This window comes from Melanotaenia boesemani, chromosome 11, assembly GCF_017639745.1.
Source record: "Melanotaenia boesemani isolate fMelBoe1 chromosome 11, fMelBoe1.pri, whole genome shotgun sequence".
In the NCBI taxonomy this organism is placed as follows: domain Eukaryota; kingdom Metazoa; phylum Chordata; class Actinopteri; order Atheriniformes; family Melanotaeniidae; genus Melanotaenia; species Melanotaenia boesemani.
The window spans coordinates 21,592,281-21,606,335 of NC_055692.1; the positions used below are offsets into that span (position 1 = coordinate 21,592,281).

Below are 14,055 nucleotides of genomic sequence, written 5' to 3' on the forward strand. Positions count from 1 at the left end.
TCCAATTGAGTTTGAACAATTGCTCACAATAGATGCACTGACTTGGTGGTTGCAGCCCCTTGCCAACTGTACCATGTTATGGATTATTTTGTGACAGCATAGACATTCATATACTGAAAAAGACAATATCACTTCATGCCATAGAACCTGATTTGTAGTTAATGATTTCATATTTTGGGGGGGGATATGTTTCTTAGCCTGAGGAACATGTTGCAACAGTGTAAGAGTGCCTTGAAGAGGCAGAGTCTTTCAGATGTAGATAGGCAGAGGTTTGGCTGTCTGCAAAAAAACTGTCTACAAATTGTGGAGCAATTTCAGTATAATAGTCATCCACTAAAAACTAAATACTTTGAATATTTGATCATATACATCTCTTGATGACATAATGTCATCAAGAGATTTAGAGAATGTAGAAACATTGCTCGCTTTACATTCTCTGAATGTTGAGGAGACACAGCTGTATATTAGAAGCCTGTGGTCTTCAGGCCCTGAAGTGGTTCTACATTAAAAACAGAGCACACCACATTCTGTCATGCAAATCACCGCCAATGCTCAGGAACATTTTCAGAAATCTCTGTGTGTGTACAAAGTTCAGCATCCACAAATGCAAGTTAAATCTCTACCATGCAAAGACAAAAACATGTGTGACGATGATCCAAAAACACTGTTGAACACAGATGAAAACACACCAATGCAGATAAGTGGTGAAACATTATGCTGTAGCCATGGCAAGAATACATTTGGGTTATCTGTCATTTCTAAAAAAAAAATATTCCTCTTTCTGTCTTTCATATAATTTTGCTTTGTAGGGCTTAAAGTGGACTAAGGAAAGTGGAAAATTATTTTCCCATCAGACCACTCAAAACTTGAAATTCTTTTTGCAAATCATGGATACCATGTCCTTTGAATAGAGAATAGAGACCATCCAACTGGTCATTAACATTTACGTCAACATTTGCATATGTGATGGTATGGGGTTCATCAGTACTTATGGAACTTGTAACTTTTGCATCTGAAAGGTCACATCAATGCTTAAAAGTGTCTGCAGGTGTTTGACCAACATAAACTCATATTCTGATGATGGACTGGGCTGCCAGCAGTCCAGACCTTTTAACAACTGAAAGCATTTGGTACGTTATCAATAAAAAAAAAAAAAGACAAAGGATGTTGAGCAGCTGTAATCCTACATCTGGCATGAAAGGGACAACATTCCTCTCCTAAAGATCCACCCACTGGTTGCAATTCCCAGATGTTCATAGACTGGTGATGAAAGAAGAGGGGATGCTTTACAGTGGTGAACATGGCCTTCACCCAAACTCAGGTGAGATTTGTTGCTGCGATCAAATTAAAGATGAATTAATATATTTTCTCCATTCTCATGAGAATAAAAGTTTGCTTCATGACATTTGTAAATCCTTGGATTCAGTTTTTATTTAGATTTTACACAACGTTCCAACCTCTTTTAGAATTAAGAGTTGCATTGTAAGCTTGAGCAATACATGTTTTATTCTTTCCATATTTGTATAAAATCTAATCCAATTTAAATGAATGGTATCTACTTTTGAAGAAAATAACATTAAAATGGGAAAATAAAACATATAACTATATATAGGTAAGCACAGAGCACGGCTGAGTTGGATCACTCTGAACTACAGGACCTTAATCTGCTTATGTGGGAATTGCCACAATTCTACCAAACCTGTCATCCCTGCTTTTGCAATGCTTTTTTATTTTTTTTTACTTGGCCTCATATAACCCTGGTACATTTTTAGAAATCACATTTTCTACTTGTAGATTTGTTGTCTATGCATATATTTTGATTTAATTTATGTAGGTATGTTTAGAGACCTTTCAATAGGAATATGTGATTTTTCATGGCTACTGAGGGGCCAGGTGTCACTTTCTCAGTGTGGACAAAGATCAAAGACACAATGATATAACCCCCGCCAAGAGTTAATCCCGTTTTCTCTTCATGCATCCACCTCCATGGAGGAGTGGGCCAGTTGGGCACCTTGCCTCTCTGACCCACTGCCTGGGCTCCCTCTGTCTCTCAAGGCCATCACTTTGGTGCTATGAATAGACATGGGTGTATGCTCAGTGCTGTCAGCTGGGCATTGGCACGTGTGGCTCATGTCAGCACGGCTGCAGCGCAATGCTCCAGAGTGGCGTCACTGCACTGACAGCACATTTGGGTTGCCATGGAAACAGGGATGAGCACTGCTACCTCTGCGCTGACATCCATTGGCTGCATTTTCCAGACAAACTTTGATGTCTTTCTCAGGCTCTTCCTGTCTTTCTTTCCTCATCCCTCCCAGTGTCTCTTGTTTACGTGACTTATGACGCTCAACAGGGAACTGGAGGTTTGAAATTCTATCCAGAAGGCTTTATATTTACTAATTTTAAATTTCTCACATTTGTTCATGACAGCCTAATTAGAAGTACACACATGGTAATTGAATTTGTTCATGCATGCATTCATGTGGCAACTGGGCCCTGAAGTCTGCTTTGTATGTGGAAATGTGTGTGTGTTTGTGTGTTATGGTCTCTGCTGAGTAGGTGACCAGAGCAGCAGCTTTAAAAGTTCTTCAAGTATATGTTTCCTTCATTGGCTGACTTCCTTCTCTTTTCTCTTGGTCCATCCATGCTGACATGCAGTGCTGGAGTGACTGACCTTAATGATCGGTTTTGTGGGTCACTGCATTTTTCACTGGCAGCAAAGAGTTTTCTTAAGTCAAAGGAGCAGATTGCAGTGTTTGTACTTTCGCTCCATTTACCACTTTGTGTTTAATGACATATCATTTACTGTGTTCTGGCTAACAGGCCAGCTGGCACGGTCAGGTACTAAGTTCATAAACAAAACTAAAGTCCGTTAATCAACACCTGCTTCCTCTCCCTAGTTGTGTTGTAAGTTTCAAATCTTCCGAGAGTATGGTTGACACCAGACCCTGCTATCAGAGTTTCAGTTTGGTTCATATCTAAACAATAATAATATATAATTCTCTCTGTTTCCCAGGATTGTTTTGTGCAGAAGACAGAAGTACAAAAATAGTCTAAGCCAAAGTTTATCTTTCCCCCACCCTTCCTTTTTCATTTGTAGTGTGTGTACTGATACTATGGCACACATTTAGATTGGGGGGATTATAACATTCAGAGAAGTGGGTCCAGCAAGAGCAAAGCATGATCAATAATTAAGTTTGAGCTAATCAGTAAATACTTAAAGTGTGTGCCCATTCATTTATAAGTAATTGCATGTATAAGTATCGTGGTCTGTGGGTGATGATTACGCTTTTCTCTTTTTGCTCTTTAATTTAGACTCGTTCTGTTGTCTTATTTGACTTATTTCCTGTGTTCTTATTAAGCTGTCTGTTCCCTGCTGCATTAAATCACTGTGCTTCCTCTGCTGCTTCATGCCTGTTTCTTCCTCTTGGATTCATCCACACCTGGTTTTAGTTATCATTGTCCTGTGTACATACCCCGGTTTTTTGTTTTGATTTTGGGGTTTTAGGTGCATTTGTGTTTGTTTTCTGTTTCTAGTTATTTCTAGTTCTTTTTGGACTGTTTTTTTTGGATTCCATGCCCTGCATCTCTCTTTATTTATTTATTTTTTTATGTGATAAGTGAACTCAATCTGATTTTTTTTTTCAATCTGATATTTAAAAGACAAAAAGAAATGTTCTTCATTCAAATGTTCTTTATGTTGAGCTTCAAAATGTATTTTTTTATACATTAAAGCAGAATATAGCATAAACTTTACTTCTAGTGTCAATTATTGAATCCATTGTTGTCAACGGATGTGTTGGTAAATCCCTTGCTGTCGAATCAGTTGTCCATGTTCATGATACAATATAATCATGTACGAAGAGACTTATGGTAGAAGAAATGTGACAAGTCACGGCAAATAGTAAAGCTGCTGAACTGTTAAGTATCAGAGAGTATGTAAAAAGCATTAATTTCCAGTCCCCAACAATATTGATCAGTAACCTGTGTTGAGACAGGGAAGCTGCCAGATGCAGGAACATGGCTGGAAATGAATAAGCACGCTGCGTTACCTTACCCTTCATATTAGAAAAGTTACAAAAGCAATAATGAACAAAGAGTGTGCACTTTATCTGAACCTTTCCTGATGAAAAAGGTTTCATTTTAATAAAATATCTCATTATTTAACTGCACTCTGACAGGCTGAGCTTTGCTAAATCCAACTATATGGAATTGCCTTCTGTGAAGTGGTAGTGGTTTTAGAATAAATAAATAAATAAACAAATAAATAAATAAAATTACTGACAAAGCCACATAGTTTCTGTGTGTATATACACACATATCAAACCATAAATATAGCTATTTGTAAATGCAGAGAAACAAAGATAACACATAACCTGCCATCTGATATAACAGACACCAGGTTTAATCCAGGTTGTGCCCTGATGATGCCCATTTATCTCTCTCATATTAACCCTATTAGCAGTCCCACTAACAGAACCATGATAAGGGTTGCCAGGATATTGTTGTTGTTAATGCTCTAACTCTATTTTGAGACTCAATAACTCTCTCACCCACGCACTGTAGGTAATGAGAGGGGTGTTTAGTGTGTGTAAAAAAGAGCAGCTGAGGATTAAAATTAGCCAACTTCTTAATCAGTTTTGTTATTCTAAATCTGACTGTATTTTAGGGTGCACTTTTCAAAGTCATAGTCAAATATATTATTTAATTACAACAATATTGTATTATTATAATCACTCTATTGCCAAATCTAAACTTGAAGTAAACGTAGACTTATTAAAAATATGCTAAAAATATGCACACACACACACACACACACATCAATAGCCAAATTCAAATATAAGACTGACTTTACTTGGAAGACATTGCAGAAAATACATTCATCATCATCTGAATGGTGCCATCTGCACATACTGTATACACATACACACAGTATACACACACACACATGCACACACACAAAAACACAGACGCCACCGTCAGCATACCAACATCAGTTGAGCCAGACAATGCCCTGTGTGAGGCAGCCATGCCATCCTGGGGCAGAGGGCAGATTTTAATCCAATACACCATACACTCAGCTGTTTCATGCACTTTTGCATAAATCTGTAATTTCTTTTTTCATGTATGCTATACAATAACTGCTCTCTCTCTGTCTCTCTCTCTCTCTCTCTCTCTCTCTCTCTATATATATATATATATATATATATATATATATATATATATATGCAACTCTTCCCTCACCCAACCTCTCATCTAGGGTCCTTTACCATAGTCCTGGGAGCTTGAGCATCCTATCTTAGCTGTTCCTAGGACTGCACCCTTCTGGCTGGAGATGTCTGATGTTTCTCAATGTATCTGTTGTAGCCACTTTTCCAATGTGAGGGACATGGCCCCCACTACTGTTCCCTTCACTTTTCAAGCCTTTTCCAGTTCTTACTTGGGTCCTTGGTATTTCTTGTGTTCCTTTTACCTAATATTTCTATTATTGGGGGTGGCTACATTGATTACTACAGTTGTCCTTTGCTGCTTATCTATGATCACTATGTCAGATAGTTGGCCACCACCATTTTGTTGGTCTGTATCTGGAAGTCCCACAGGATCTTAGCCCTCTCATTCTTCACCACCTTGGAGGATGTTTCTCATTGTGAGCTAGGGGTCTCCAGTCCATATTCTGCAGATGTTTCTGTACACTATGCCAGCTACTTGGTTATGGTGTTTCATGTATTCTTTGCCTGCCAGTATCTTGCACCCTGCTGTGAGGTGATGGATTGTTTCAGGGGCCTCTTTACAGGGGTTCTGCCTGGTGTGGTAAATCTGGGCCTTGATCGACCTGGTACTCAAGGCTTGCGTCTGTGCTGCCACAAATAGCACCTCTGTGCAGTCCTTCAATCCAGCTTTCTAGCCATTCGTAGTTGTTCAAATCCACCACTTGGGCTATCTGTCGGTGGTACTGCTCATGCAGGGGCTTGTCCTCCCATGATGGTTCCTCCATTTCATTCTCCTCCAAGTTCCATTGCCTAAGACACTAATTGCTTCACACCTTAGGGCCATCTTCCTGATGTATTCATGGAGCTTGGATGTATCATCTTGGATAGCCCTGATGGTTACTAGTCCTCAGCCTCCCTCTTTACGTTTAGTATATAGCCCCTGGACACTGGATTTGGGGTGGGACTGTTAATGCATGGTGTACAGCTTTCGTGTTTTAACATCTGTGGTCCAAACTTCCTCCTTTGGCCAGCTTATTATCCCAGCAGGGTATCTGATCACTGGCAGGGCATAGCTGTTAATTGCCCAGATCTTGTTCTTGCCATTGAGCTGACTTATCTGGACTTGCTGTACTCGTTTCAGATATTTGTCTGTGGCAGCTTTCCTTGTGGCTTCTTCATGGTTGCCATTTGCTTGTGGTATGCTTGTAGCTCTCCTTGACATCTGCTATTCTGCCCTCTGGGAGTGCAATGCCCTCTGTATGGAATCATTTGGCCACATTTTTCCAGTCCGAATGATATTCCGATGTCCCCGTTGTAGGTCCTGGTGGTGTGGATCAGAGAGTACTTTGGCTTCCTCCCACTGTCCAAAGACATGCCTGTTAGGTTAAGAGTGAGTAAGAGTGAGTGTGAGCGTGAGTGGTTGTTTGTCTCTCTATTTTGGCCCTGCAATGGACTGGCGACCTGTCCAGGGAGTACCCTGCCTTTCAACTGTTAATTGCTAGGATAGGCTCCAGCTTCCCCCCAACCTTAATTGGACGAAAAGGTACAGAAAATGTACCTGCATCCTAGAAGTCAGTCATTGCAGAATATTTAGATATTTACCCTAAATTACAAGCTCCATACACTGGTGTCAACATGTATGTGGATATGATTTCCACTGGTACAGCATAGTAATGCAATCTGTGGTGGTGAATGGTTCATCTTTGTTTAACTACGATAAAACAGACCTATCCTGTTCTACTTGGATCCACTCATTTTGTTGCTAGTCCACTTTTGTTTAGAGTCTGGATGAGTTTTTAAGCCACTCAAGTCACTCCACATTCCATCCATCACAATCACCAAGATTAAATCAGATTTGCACTCCCTCTTGTACATAATCTGGTCCATTTCTGTCCTTTTACTTTGCGCTAGATACCATGTTGACGCCCTCCATTAGTAATCCATCAAATGAACAGAAGCACAACTCCAAATAGCTCCTATTATTGTTCCATAAATGCTGTATGTTTTTTTTTTGTTTGTTTGTTTTGTTTTTTTGCCAATTGAATCCTAATTCGCCTGAAAAAAAGCAACACAACACTATAGTTTCAGTCTTCTGTACGAGTTGTGCTTATGCACATTGTTTTGCTACATGCTACAGCTCATCTGTAGATTTAACTCTGAGATGTTTTTCTTCCTAAACGGACTTGATAATGTTATAGGAGCTGTGTGGAAGCCATCCCATCTGGTGTACCTTTCCTTGTTGTTAATGCTGAATATACTGTAGTTCTTCATTACTTCTTAGGGGGTGATATCATGAAGAAGTTAACTAATTTTATACAAATGCCTGCCTAATGTTGTGATGGATAAGATGTTAAACTCTTGGAGTGCCTCAAACTTTTGCACAGTGCTTCATATGATTTACTATACCCTGCTGCTCTGGTCACCCACTCAGACTAATGGACATATTCTACTCTAGATTTGTCTATCCCTATGACATACTTGTTTATGTGCACATCTAGCAGTCAGGAGAAGCAGATTTTATCATTGCTGTCAGTTTCTTACACATCACCTTCATATTTCAATGTGTCTACGGAAGATCTATTTATACAACATAACTTCAGGAGCTGGTTTCCCAATTCTTTTGTCAGTGACCCAGTCTGTCTGTGACACACCAAGCTGGAAGGGCTTTAGTCTCTTCATCCCCTCTACCGAGTTTCTACCTCGGCAGGCTTTTTGACAAAGGCTCAGGCAGCTGCCACATGGATGGATGGGCAATGAATAAATAGGTCTTTCTCCACCATAGTAATGAAGATACAAACACACACACAAACTGATTAAAAAGATTTATGTGGCAATCTCACAAACAAATGTTGAGAGACAGGCATTGACCACACCTGCAAATCCATGTAGTCTTAACTGGTTTGGATGGATGAACTTGTTTTAACCGCCTGGGATTTGGTCGAAAGCCATGGGCAGTTTGGGGTGTTAACTTACCAAACCTGGCTTGTTAATTGTTTACTTTTATTTAAAGGAATGTGAAACTAACTTATCTCAAGAGTTGGAAAGTTAAACAAAAAACTTGATGTCTTCCTCATTCTATGATGGCATCTCTGTGGAAAGAAAGTCTTATTCGTATCATGGCAAGTTTTCTCTTTGATCTCATTAAAGTGACACATTAGGACATTTCAGTAAACCCAGTGCCATTTGTATGTGTTTTTGACTTCTCACTTCTATCATGATACATAAGACTATTATAACAAAATATTTCCTTCTACTTCAGGTTTTCCTTATACTATTATCTGACAGCATTGCAATAACAGTCCACATAAATTCATATCAATGCCTGCATTTTGTATTGAGGTTTAATCTGTACAATGTTGTGTGTTCAGCTGTGGCTAACACTTAAGAGCCAAATATTGACAAGTGCTGTGGCAGTGCACATCCTGAGTGGCCCTGTGGCTGTGTATAGGACTAGACAGCTACACAGCAATGTTGATACAGTTAACAAGGAATAAATTTCCACTTTTGTTTGTCTGTGTTTTTCCTGCAAATATCATGTCAAATTCTCCTTTTCCAATCTCAGCTGCTACCTTAACAAGCTCTCTTCTTCTCTGAACCTACTACACTTTCTTAGTCTTTTGCTTTACTCATGTATCACTTTTGACCAACCTTTCCCTCCCTTTGTGCTGCTCCAGTTAATTATGTAACTTCATTATCTGTGTCCTTTGGGCACTCATATTGATATTTCAGTCCTTTACTGTCCCTCTTCAGCCACTGTGGTTGGCTGTCCAATTCCAGGCAACTGGGAAGTTTGACACAACATTACACACATAAACCTATTGATTTAATTAAGCACATATGAGTCCATGTCACTGAAGCCAGGGTTTGTGTTGTACATTTGACCCAACCAAAATCACTGGCTGGCTGTCAATGGCACCTACCAAATTTAAGTTACATAACTTGCCATGTGTGTGGGTTTAAAACAGTCATGTCAGCTGATGTTATGTGACCAGTGTTGACTGCACACTAGAAAAGACTGGAACTCTGGGATTTAATACATGCTTAGCCTGAGACTTACAAACCGCACAATTCCTTTCTGACCTGATTCTTGTTATCTTGTCACGAAAGATGGGATTATGATACCTGCTGCCTGATGGGACCTTAAAATACTTATATGACCTGTGTCAAACAAGACAACTTCTAAAGCAGAGCAGATGCTAACAGCATTTGTTTTCAGCAAGGTCAATTTCACCATTTCATCACATCTCAGTTCCTAGAAAAACACGTCTGAAGTATTGTATTTGTTTTTAGAAGAGGTCTTTCTTGCTCAGAATAACATTTTAAAAAAAAACAAAACAAACAAAAAAAAAACCATAAATGCACTTGAACTATAAAATGCCAGAATGCAATAACAACAATTATAATTTAAGAAATCTGTATAAATTAAACAGTGAAACCTATGTGGAAATGGAAGGAAGAGATCATGCATATGAACACATCTAAAAATAAAAACAATACCAATAGAAATTGTATGACCTCCCTGTGTGACATGCCCATATTTTCTGGTTAACATGAGCATGTGAGTCCTACAGTCTGTACAAAGCACTAGACCACAATGTGGAGATTCTGGAATGGGCTCTATTTAGTCTATAAATCTTTTAGGCAACACCACCCTGCCCTCTAGTGAACTCTGTCTGGGCTTCACTGATACTGCCTTCCTAAAAAGTACTTGACCCACAGTCCCATCTGCTGTTGCAGTAGTGAAGTGCAAAGTTAAAACCAAAACACAACATTGCTCTTTATGAAATCTTTACTGGTGCATTATTTTACAACAATTAATTATGTCTGACAAAATCATTTGTTTAAGCTAAATCACAAAAATCTGTACATAAAATTTGTACAACCTTAAATATCCTGCTTTAATTTGTTACATGGTAATCTCCATCTAATGTTTATAGCAATAAAAGGAGAAATGCAGTGAAATGATTTCTATTATATATAAAAATTTATACCAAATTCACATTCATACACTTAACCTGATGACTGCAAAAATCTATGACTGTACATAGCGAATAATCTCACTCAGGTCATAGCCCGTCACTGCAAAGGCATAACCATCGCCATCACAAAACTTTGCGCCACAAATCTGCATATCTGTCACACACTCGTTATGCAAATGGGAAACCTAAGAGGAAATGAGAAAACATGGTCAGTCTGAGAGTATCTTAAAAATTAAATCAGCTAGACACCAAATTAAGTTGTGTTTTCACTTACTATAAAAACGAGCCCTGAATTCTGTATAATGATCAATTACCTCAACAGTGTTGGTCTCTGGGGTCATAGTCAGGTGCCACACCCTGACAAAAGAGTCCTCAGCAGCAGACAAGAGCTAAAACAAACAATGAGATGATCTCTCACTAAGGCAGTTATACTTAAAAAAAGTGCAAAAATAGATAAGAAAAAATATAAACCAAATGATAATTAAATAGCTTTAGATTAAAACTTTGTAGTAATGTTTGAAAGTTTGTTGATCCCTTAAGAATTTTCTTGATTTCTATTTGTCTTTTTGGCACAAAATGCCACAAAAAAACATAGGAAACATTAGAAAACATTTTTAAACCATCGTTTAATAAAAAGCATATTGTGCTAAGGTTCAAATGCTGTAATGGGGTGTTTTCATTTTCTTCATTATGCATCTCTTTTAAATAAAAAAGGTCTATTATAGACTCATCAATCTAAAGAATATTCTTTTCCTTTTGAACTGCAGATGAGTAGCAGTGTCATGGCAGAGCAGTAGCTTCATATTGCCCTGCCATGTACATTGTCATTCAGTTTTCTTGTGACTGACAAACATTAACATTAGGCAATGTGTAGGAGGGGTTTAGTTGCTTAGAAGTGTTCCTTTACACACATTGCTCCTGGAGTGATCTTTGTTGATCAGCCATCCCTAATAAATAATTTTGTAATCTTTTTCGATCAATAGCTCTAACTGAGAAACCTACACTGTGTTTGCTTGATAAATAAATGGGTAAGTGTAATAGTTTTAAATCTTATTTCTTTCTAATCTTTTCTACTATTAGGAGTTAAGTGAAAATTTGTTTTGGATCAAAATTAAGTAAAAATAAGGAAACATACTGTTTACAAACTCACATGTCATTTATTGAATCTATTTATTATTGGCTAACTAAAGCAATGCAAACATTTTAAGTGTAGAAGGAAATGTCTTGTCAGTACATCTGGTTTATGTAGCTCACCAGTCCAGAAAAGGGAGCTATGTCCAGTGAGTATATCCAGCGAGCATGAGCGTTGACCTCCGCATGCAGAATTCCCGTCACTGCCTCATAAAGACGGATCTGACCCGTGCCATAACCTGCTACCACTGTACCTTTCCACAACTTGACAGATGAGCAACTCATGCTAAAAGCAGTGAGAAAAACAAAGGATTAATGCCATCCGGTAATTAGGAGAATAGATAATGGATATTAGATTAGCTAATCACAGGAAATGAAGATCAAAGGACAATGACAACGACCATAACTTTGAGATAAGTGTCACCATGTATAAAAGAAGAGAGAAAGAGGTGAAAGTGACAGCTGACGAGGAGTTGATGATGAGAAACCTTCACCATTGGTTACTTTGTCAGTATCTCCTTTTAATCTAGTTACGTTTTAATTCACAGACCAAAAAAATCATTGAACTGTAATACAATAAAATTCCTACTCAAAACCAGGGATCTTGTTGAGAAGCTGAAATTCCTCCCCAGACTTCCACACACACAGATTGCCTCCATCATCCGCAGTGACCAGATTAGCTATGTATTCCTAAAAGGATGGAAACAGTAACAGAAGGAGAGTGATTATGTAATAGAACTGCTGCATTACCTAGAGGTATTATCTAATTTTTTCAGGTGGTTTATTATTTATGGGAAAAAAGGGGGGAAAAAAAACTACTGTATCTTGTTACAAATGTTCAAATTGACAGGACACACATGCCATACCTGGCTGCCTGAACACTCTGAGGCCATATCAGTGATGGAATCATTGTGTTCCTCCAGGACCTCAGACAGAGTAATGTTACTTCCTTTGCTGGGGACATCAAATACTAGAATTGCACCAGATGAAACACCTATGGAAGGAGGAAATGATGTCGAGTTCTGCTGTATACGTTGGAAAGTATGTAAAACTAAGTGCTTACCCACACATATATAATTCTCAGTCACTGCAGATATTCCTCGAGCAAACACTGCCTGTGCTGAGAAAAAAATAAGCTCTGTAAGTGTAATAAATCAATTAAATAAAATTTGTGAATGTACAAATATGCACTGAAGAACATATGCTTCATATTAACATATTTTACAGCAGCACATGCATGTAGCAAATCCACAATGTTTATATAGGTTTACCTGCAGGTGTTTCAGGTGTATCCAGTGCATGCCAATACACCATGATAGAGCCATCAGATTCATACATCTAAAGCAAAAGGTTTATGTGAAAGTAATGTCTGCAAAAACACATACTTTTGTTATTTAATGACACACATTCAGTGTATACTAAAAGCCCTACAAGTGTACAAGCAGCAAAAGGAAAGAAGGAGACTTACCTGGATACCCTTCTGAGAGGTCACCACCAGCAATTCACGAGAGGGCAGAACACAGAACGCAGCCTTTAACAAAAAGAAAATTATCTTAACGATTTAGCCACATGCATAAAATACAGGAGCAAAACAGCATATATTGTCTGCAGATCATAGGCTTGAAGTAAAGCCCGATTTCAAATTGAACACATTTTCTATTCTGCATAAGTTTGTCCAAATGTGTTCTACAACACATTTGACCAAATAAAATGTCTCACAAATGTATTTACTTCTTTGCATGTGCGTGTGTGGTAAGCTTGCAAAATACTGTAAAGTTGCCAGCAGAGCACATAAGGAGCTCACAAAAGAAGTTTCACAGTGGCCTAACCTGCATGATAAGTGATGTGCTTGTTGCGACATTGGGTTCCTTCGACTGCAGCTGACGGTGGGAATAGTTGAGGCCGTCCCAGGACGCGCTGACCATGTTCACCACGTTGGCATGGACCACTGTGAAATAAGTGAGGCGCCTAGGTGCGATGCGCAACACGCTGAGGTTGTTGTACAGCGCCGATGCGCTGTTTTTTATCTGGATGCTCTTCTCTTTGTGATACATCGAGCCGCCTTATTCTAATATTGTTGTTGGTTGAACAGTATGTCATCCGATGTCAATCTAAAACAAGTGTAGGTCAACACAATTAAATAGGATATTTAATGAGAAACACACTAACAGGAATCCTGCTTTTCGCAGGAAATATCAACGCTTAATACTTAACATTAGCAACAAGCTAGGCATGTTAGCAAGAAGGCAGCTACAGTTACCACGAATAAAAGCAGAAACTGTTCAATTTTAGAGATACACCGAACATGCCTCTGATTTGGACTAAACAAATGCTGGCTCTGCCTCCACTGGCGCACCTCTCGTTGAGTATTAAATACATAAACGATGCACTTTTGGGCTTAGCAATAGGATTACCTATGCGTCCTCCGCAGCCATAGAGACGACGTGTCTCTACGTATTACGTCACCTTGGCGTACTTGGTTACTTGGCAACGGTGGACATTACAAGGGTAAGGTCGTAAATACTTGAGCTCCTGACAAATTAATAATAATTGAAATAGCATATCGAAACAGCTGAGCTCATTTACCAAATTTATGTTTTGACCCTATTAAAGGAAACGGATTCAGATCGGTTTAAAATCTCAGCCTTTCCGACTTTTATATCACTTAAAGCCCTAAGGTTTTCTGGATAACCTCAACCTTAAAAACTTGCTTTCTCCAGAGAGACGCAGGTAAAACC

The 14,055-nt window shown here is 38.7% G+C and overlaps 1 protein-coding gene across 2 annotated transcripts; it reads right to left on the reverse strand.

Annotated features, from left to right (window-relative positions):
• Positions 1-9,982: 9,982 nt before the first annotated feature.
• wdr54 (WD repeat domain 54) lies at positions 9,983-13,795 on the reverse strand. Of its 2 annotated transcripts, none has more exons than XM_041998488.1 (10): positions 13,732-13,795; positions 13,147-13,428; positions 12,786-12,848; positions 12,589-12,655; positions 12,381-12,437; positions 12,184-12,311; positions 11,907-12,007; positions 11,441-11,603; positions 10,501-10,575; positions 9,983-10,371 (listed from the first exon to the last, which is right to left on the reverse strand). In XM_041998488.1, exons 2-10 carry the CDS (start codon positions 13,369-13,371, stop codon positions 10,240-10,242), a joined length of 1,011 nt encoding a protein of 336 aa, XP_041854422.1. In that variant the 5' UTR covers positions 13,372-13,428; positions 13,732-13,795; the 3' UTR covers positions 9,983-10,239. The 2 variants fall into 2 exon arrangements, with proteins under 2 accessions (XP_041854422.1, XP_041854421.1); XM_041998487.1 differs by having other exon boundaries at positions 13,627-13,755.
• Positions 13,796-14,055: the final 260 nt, after the last annotated feature.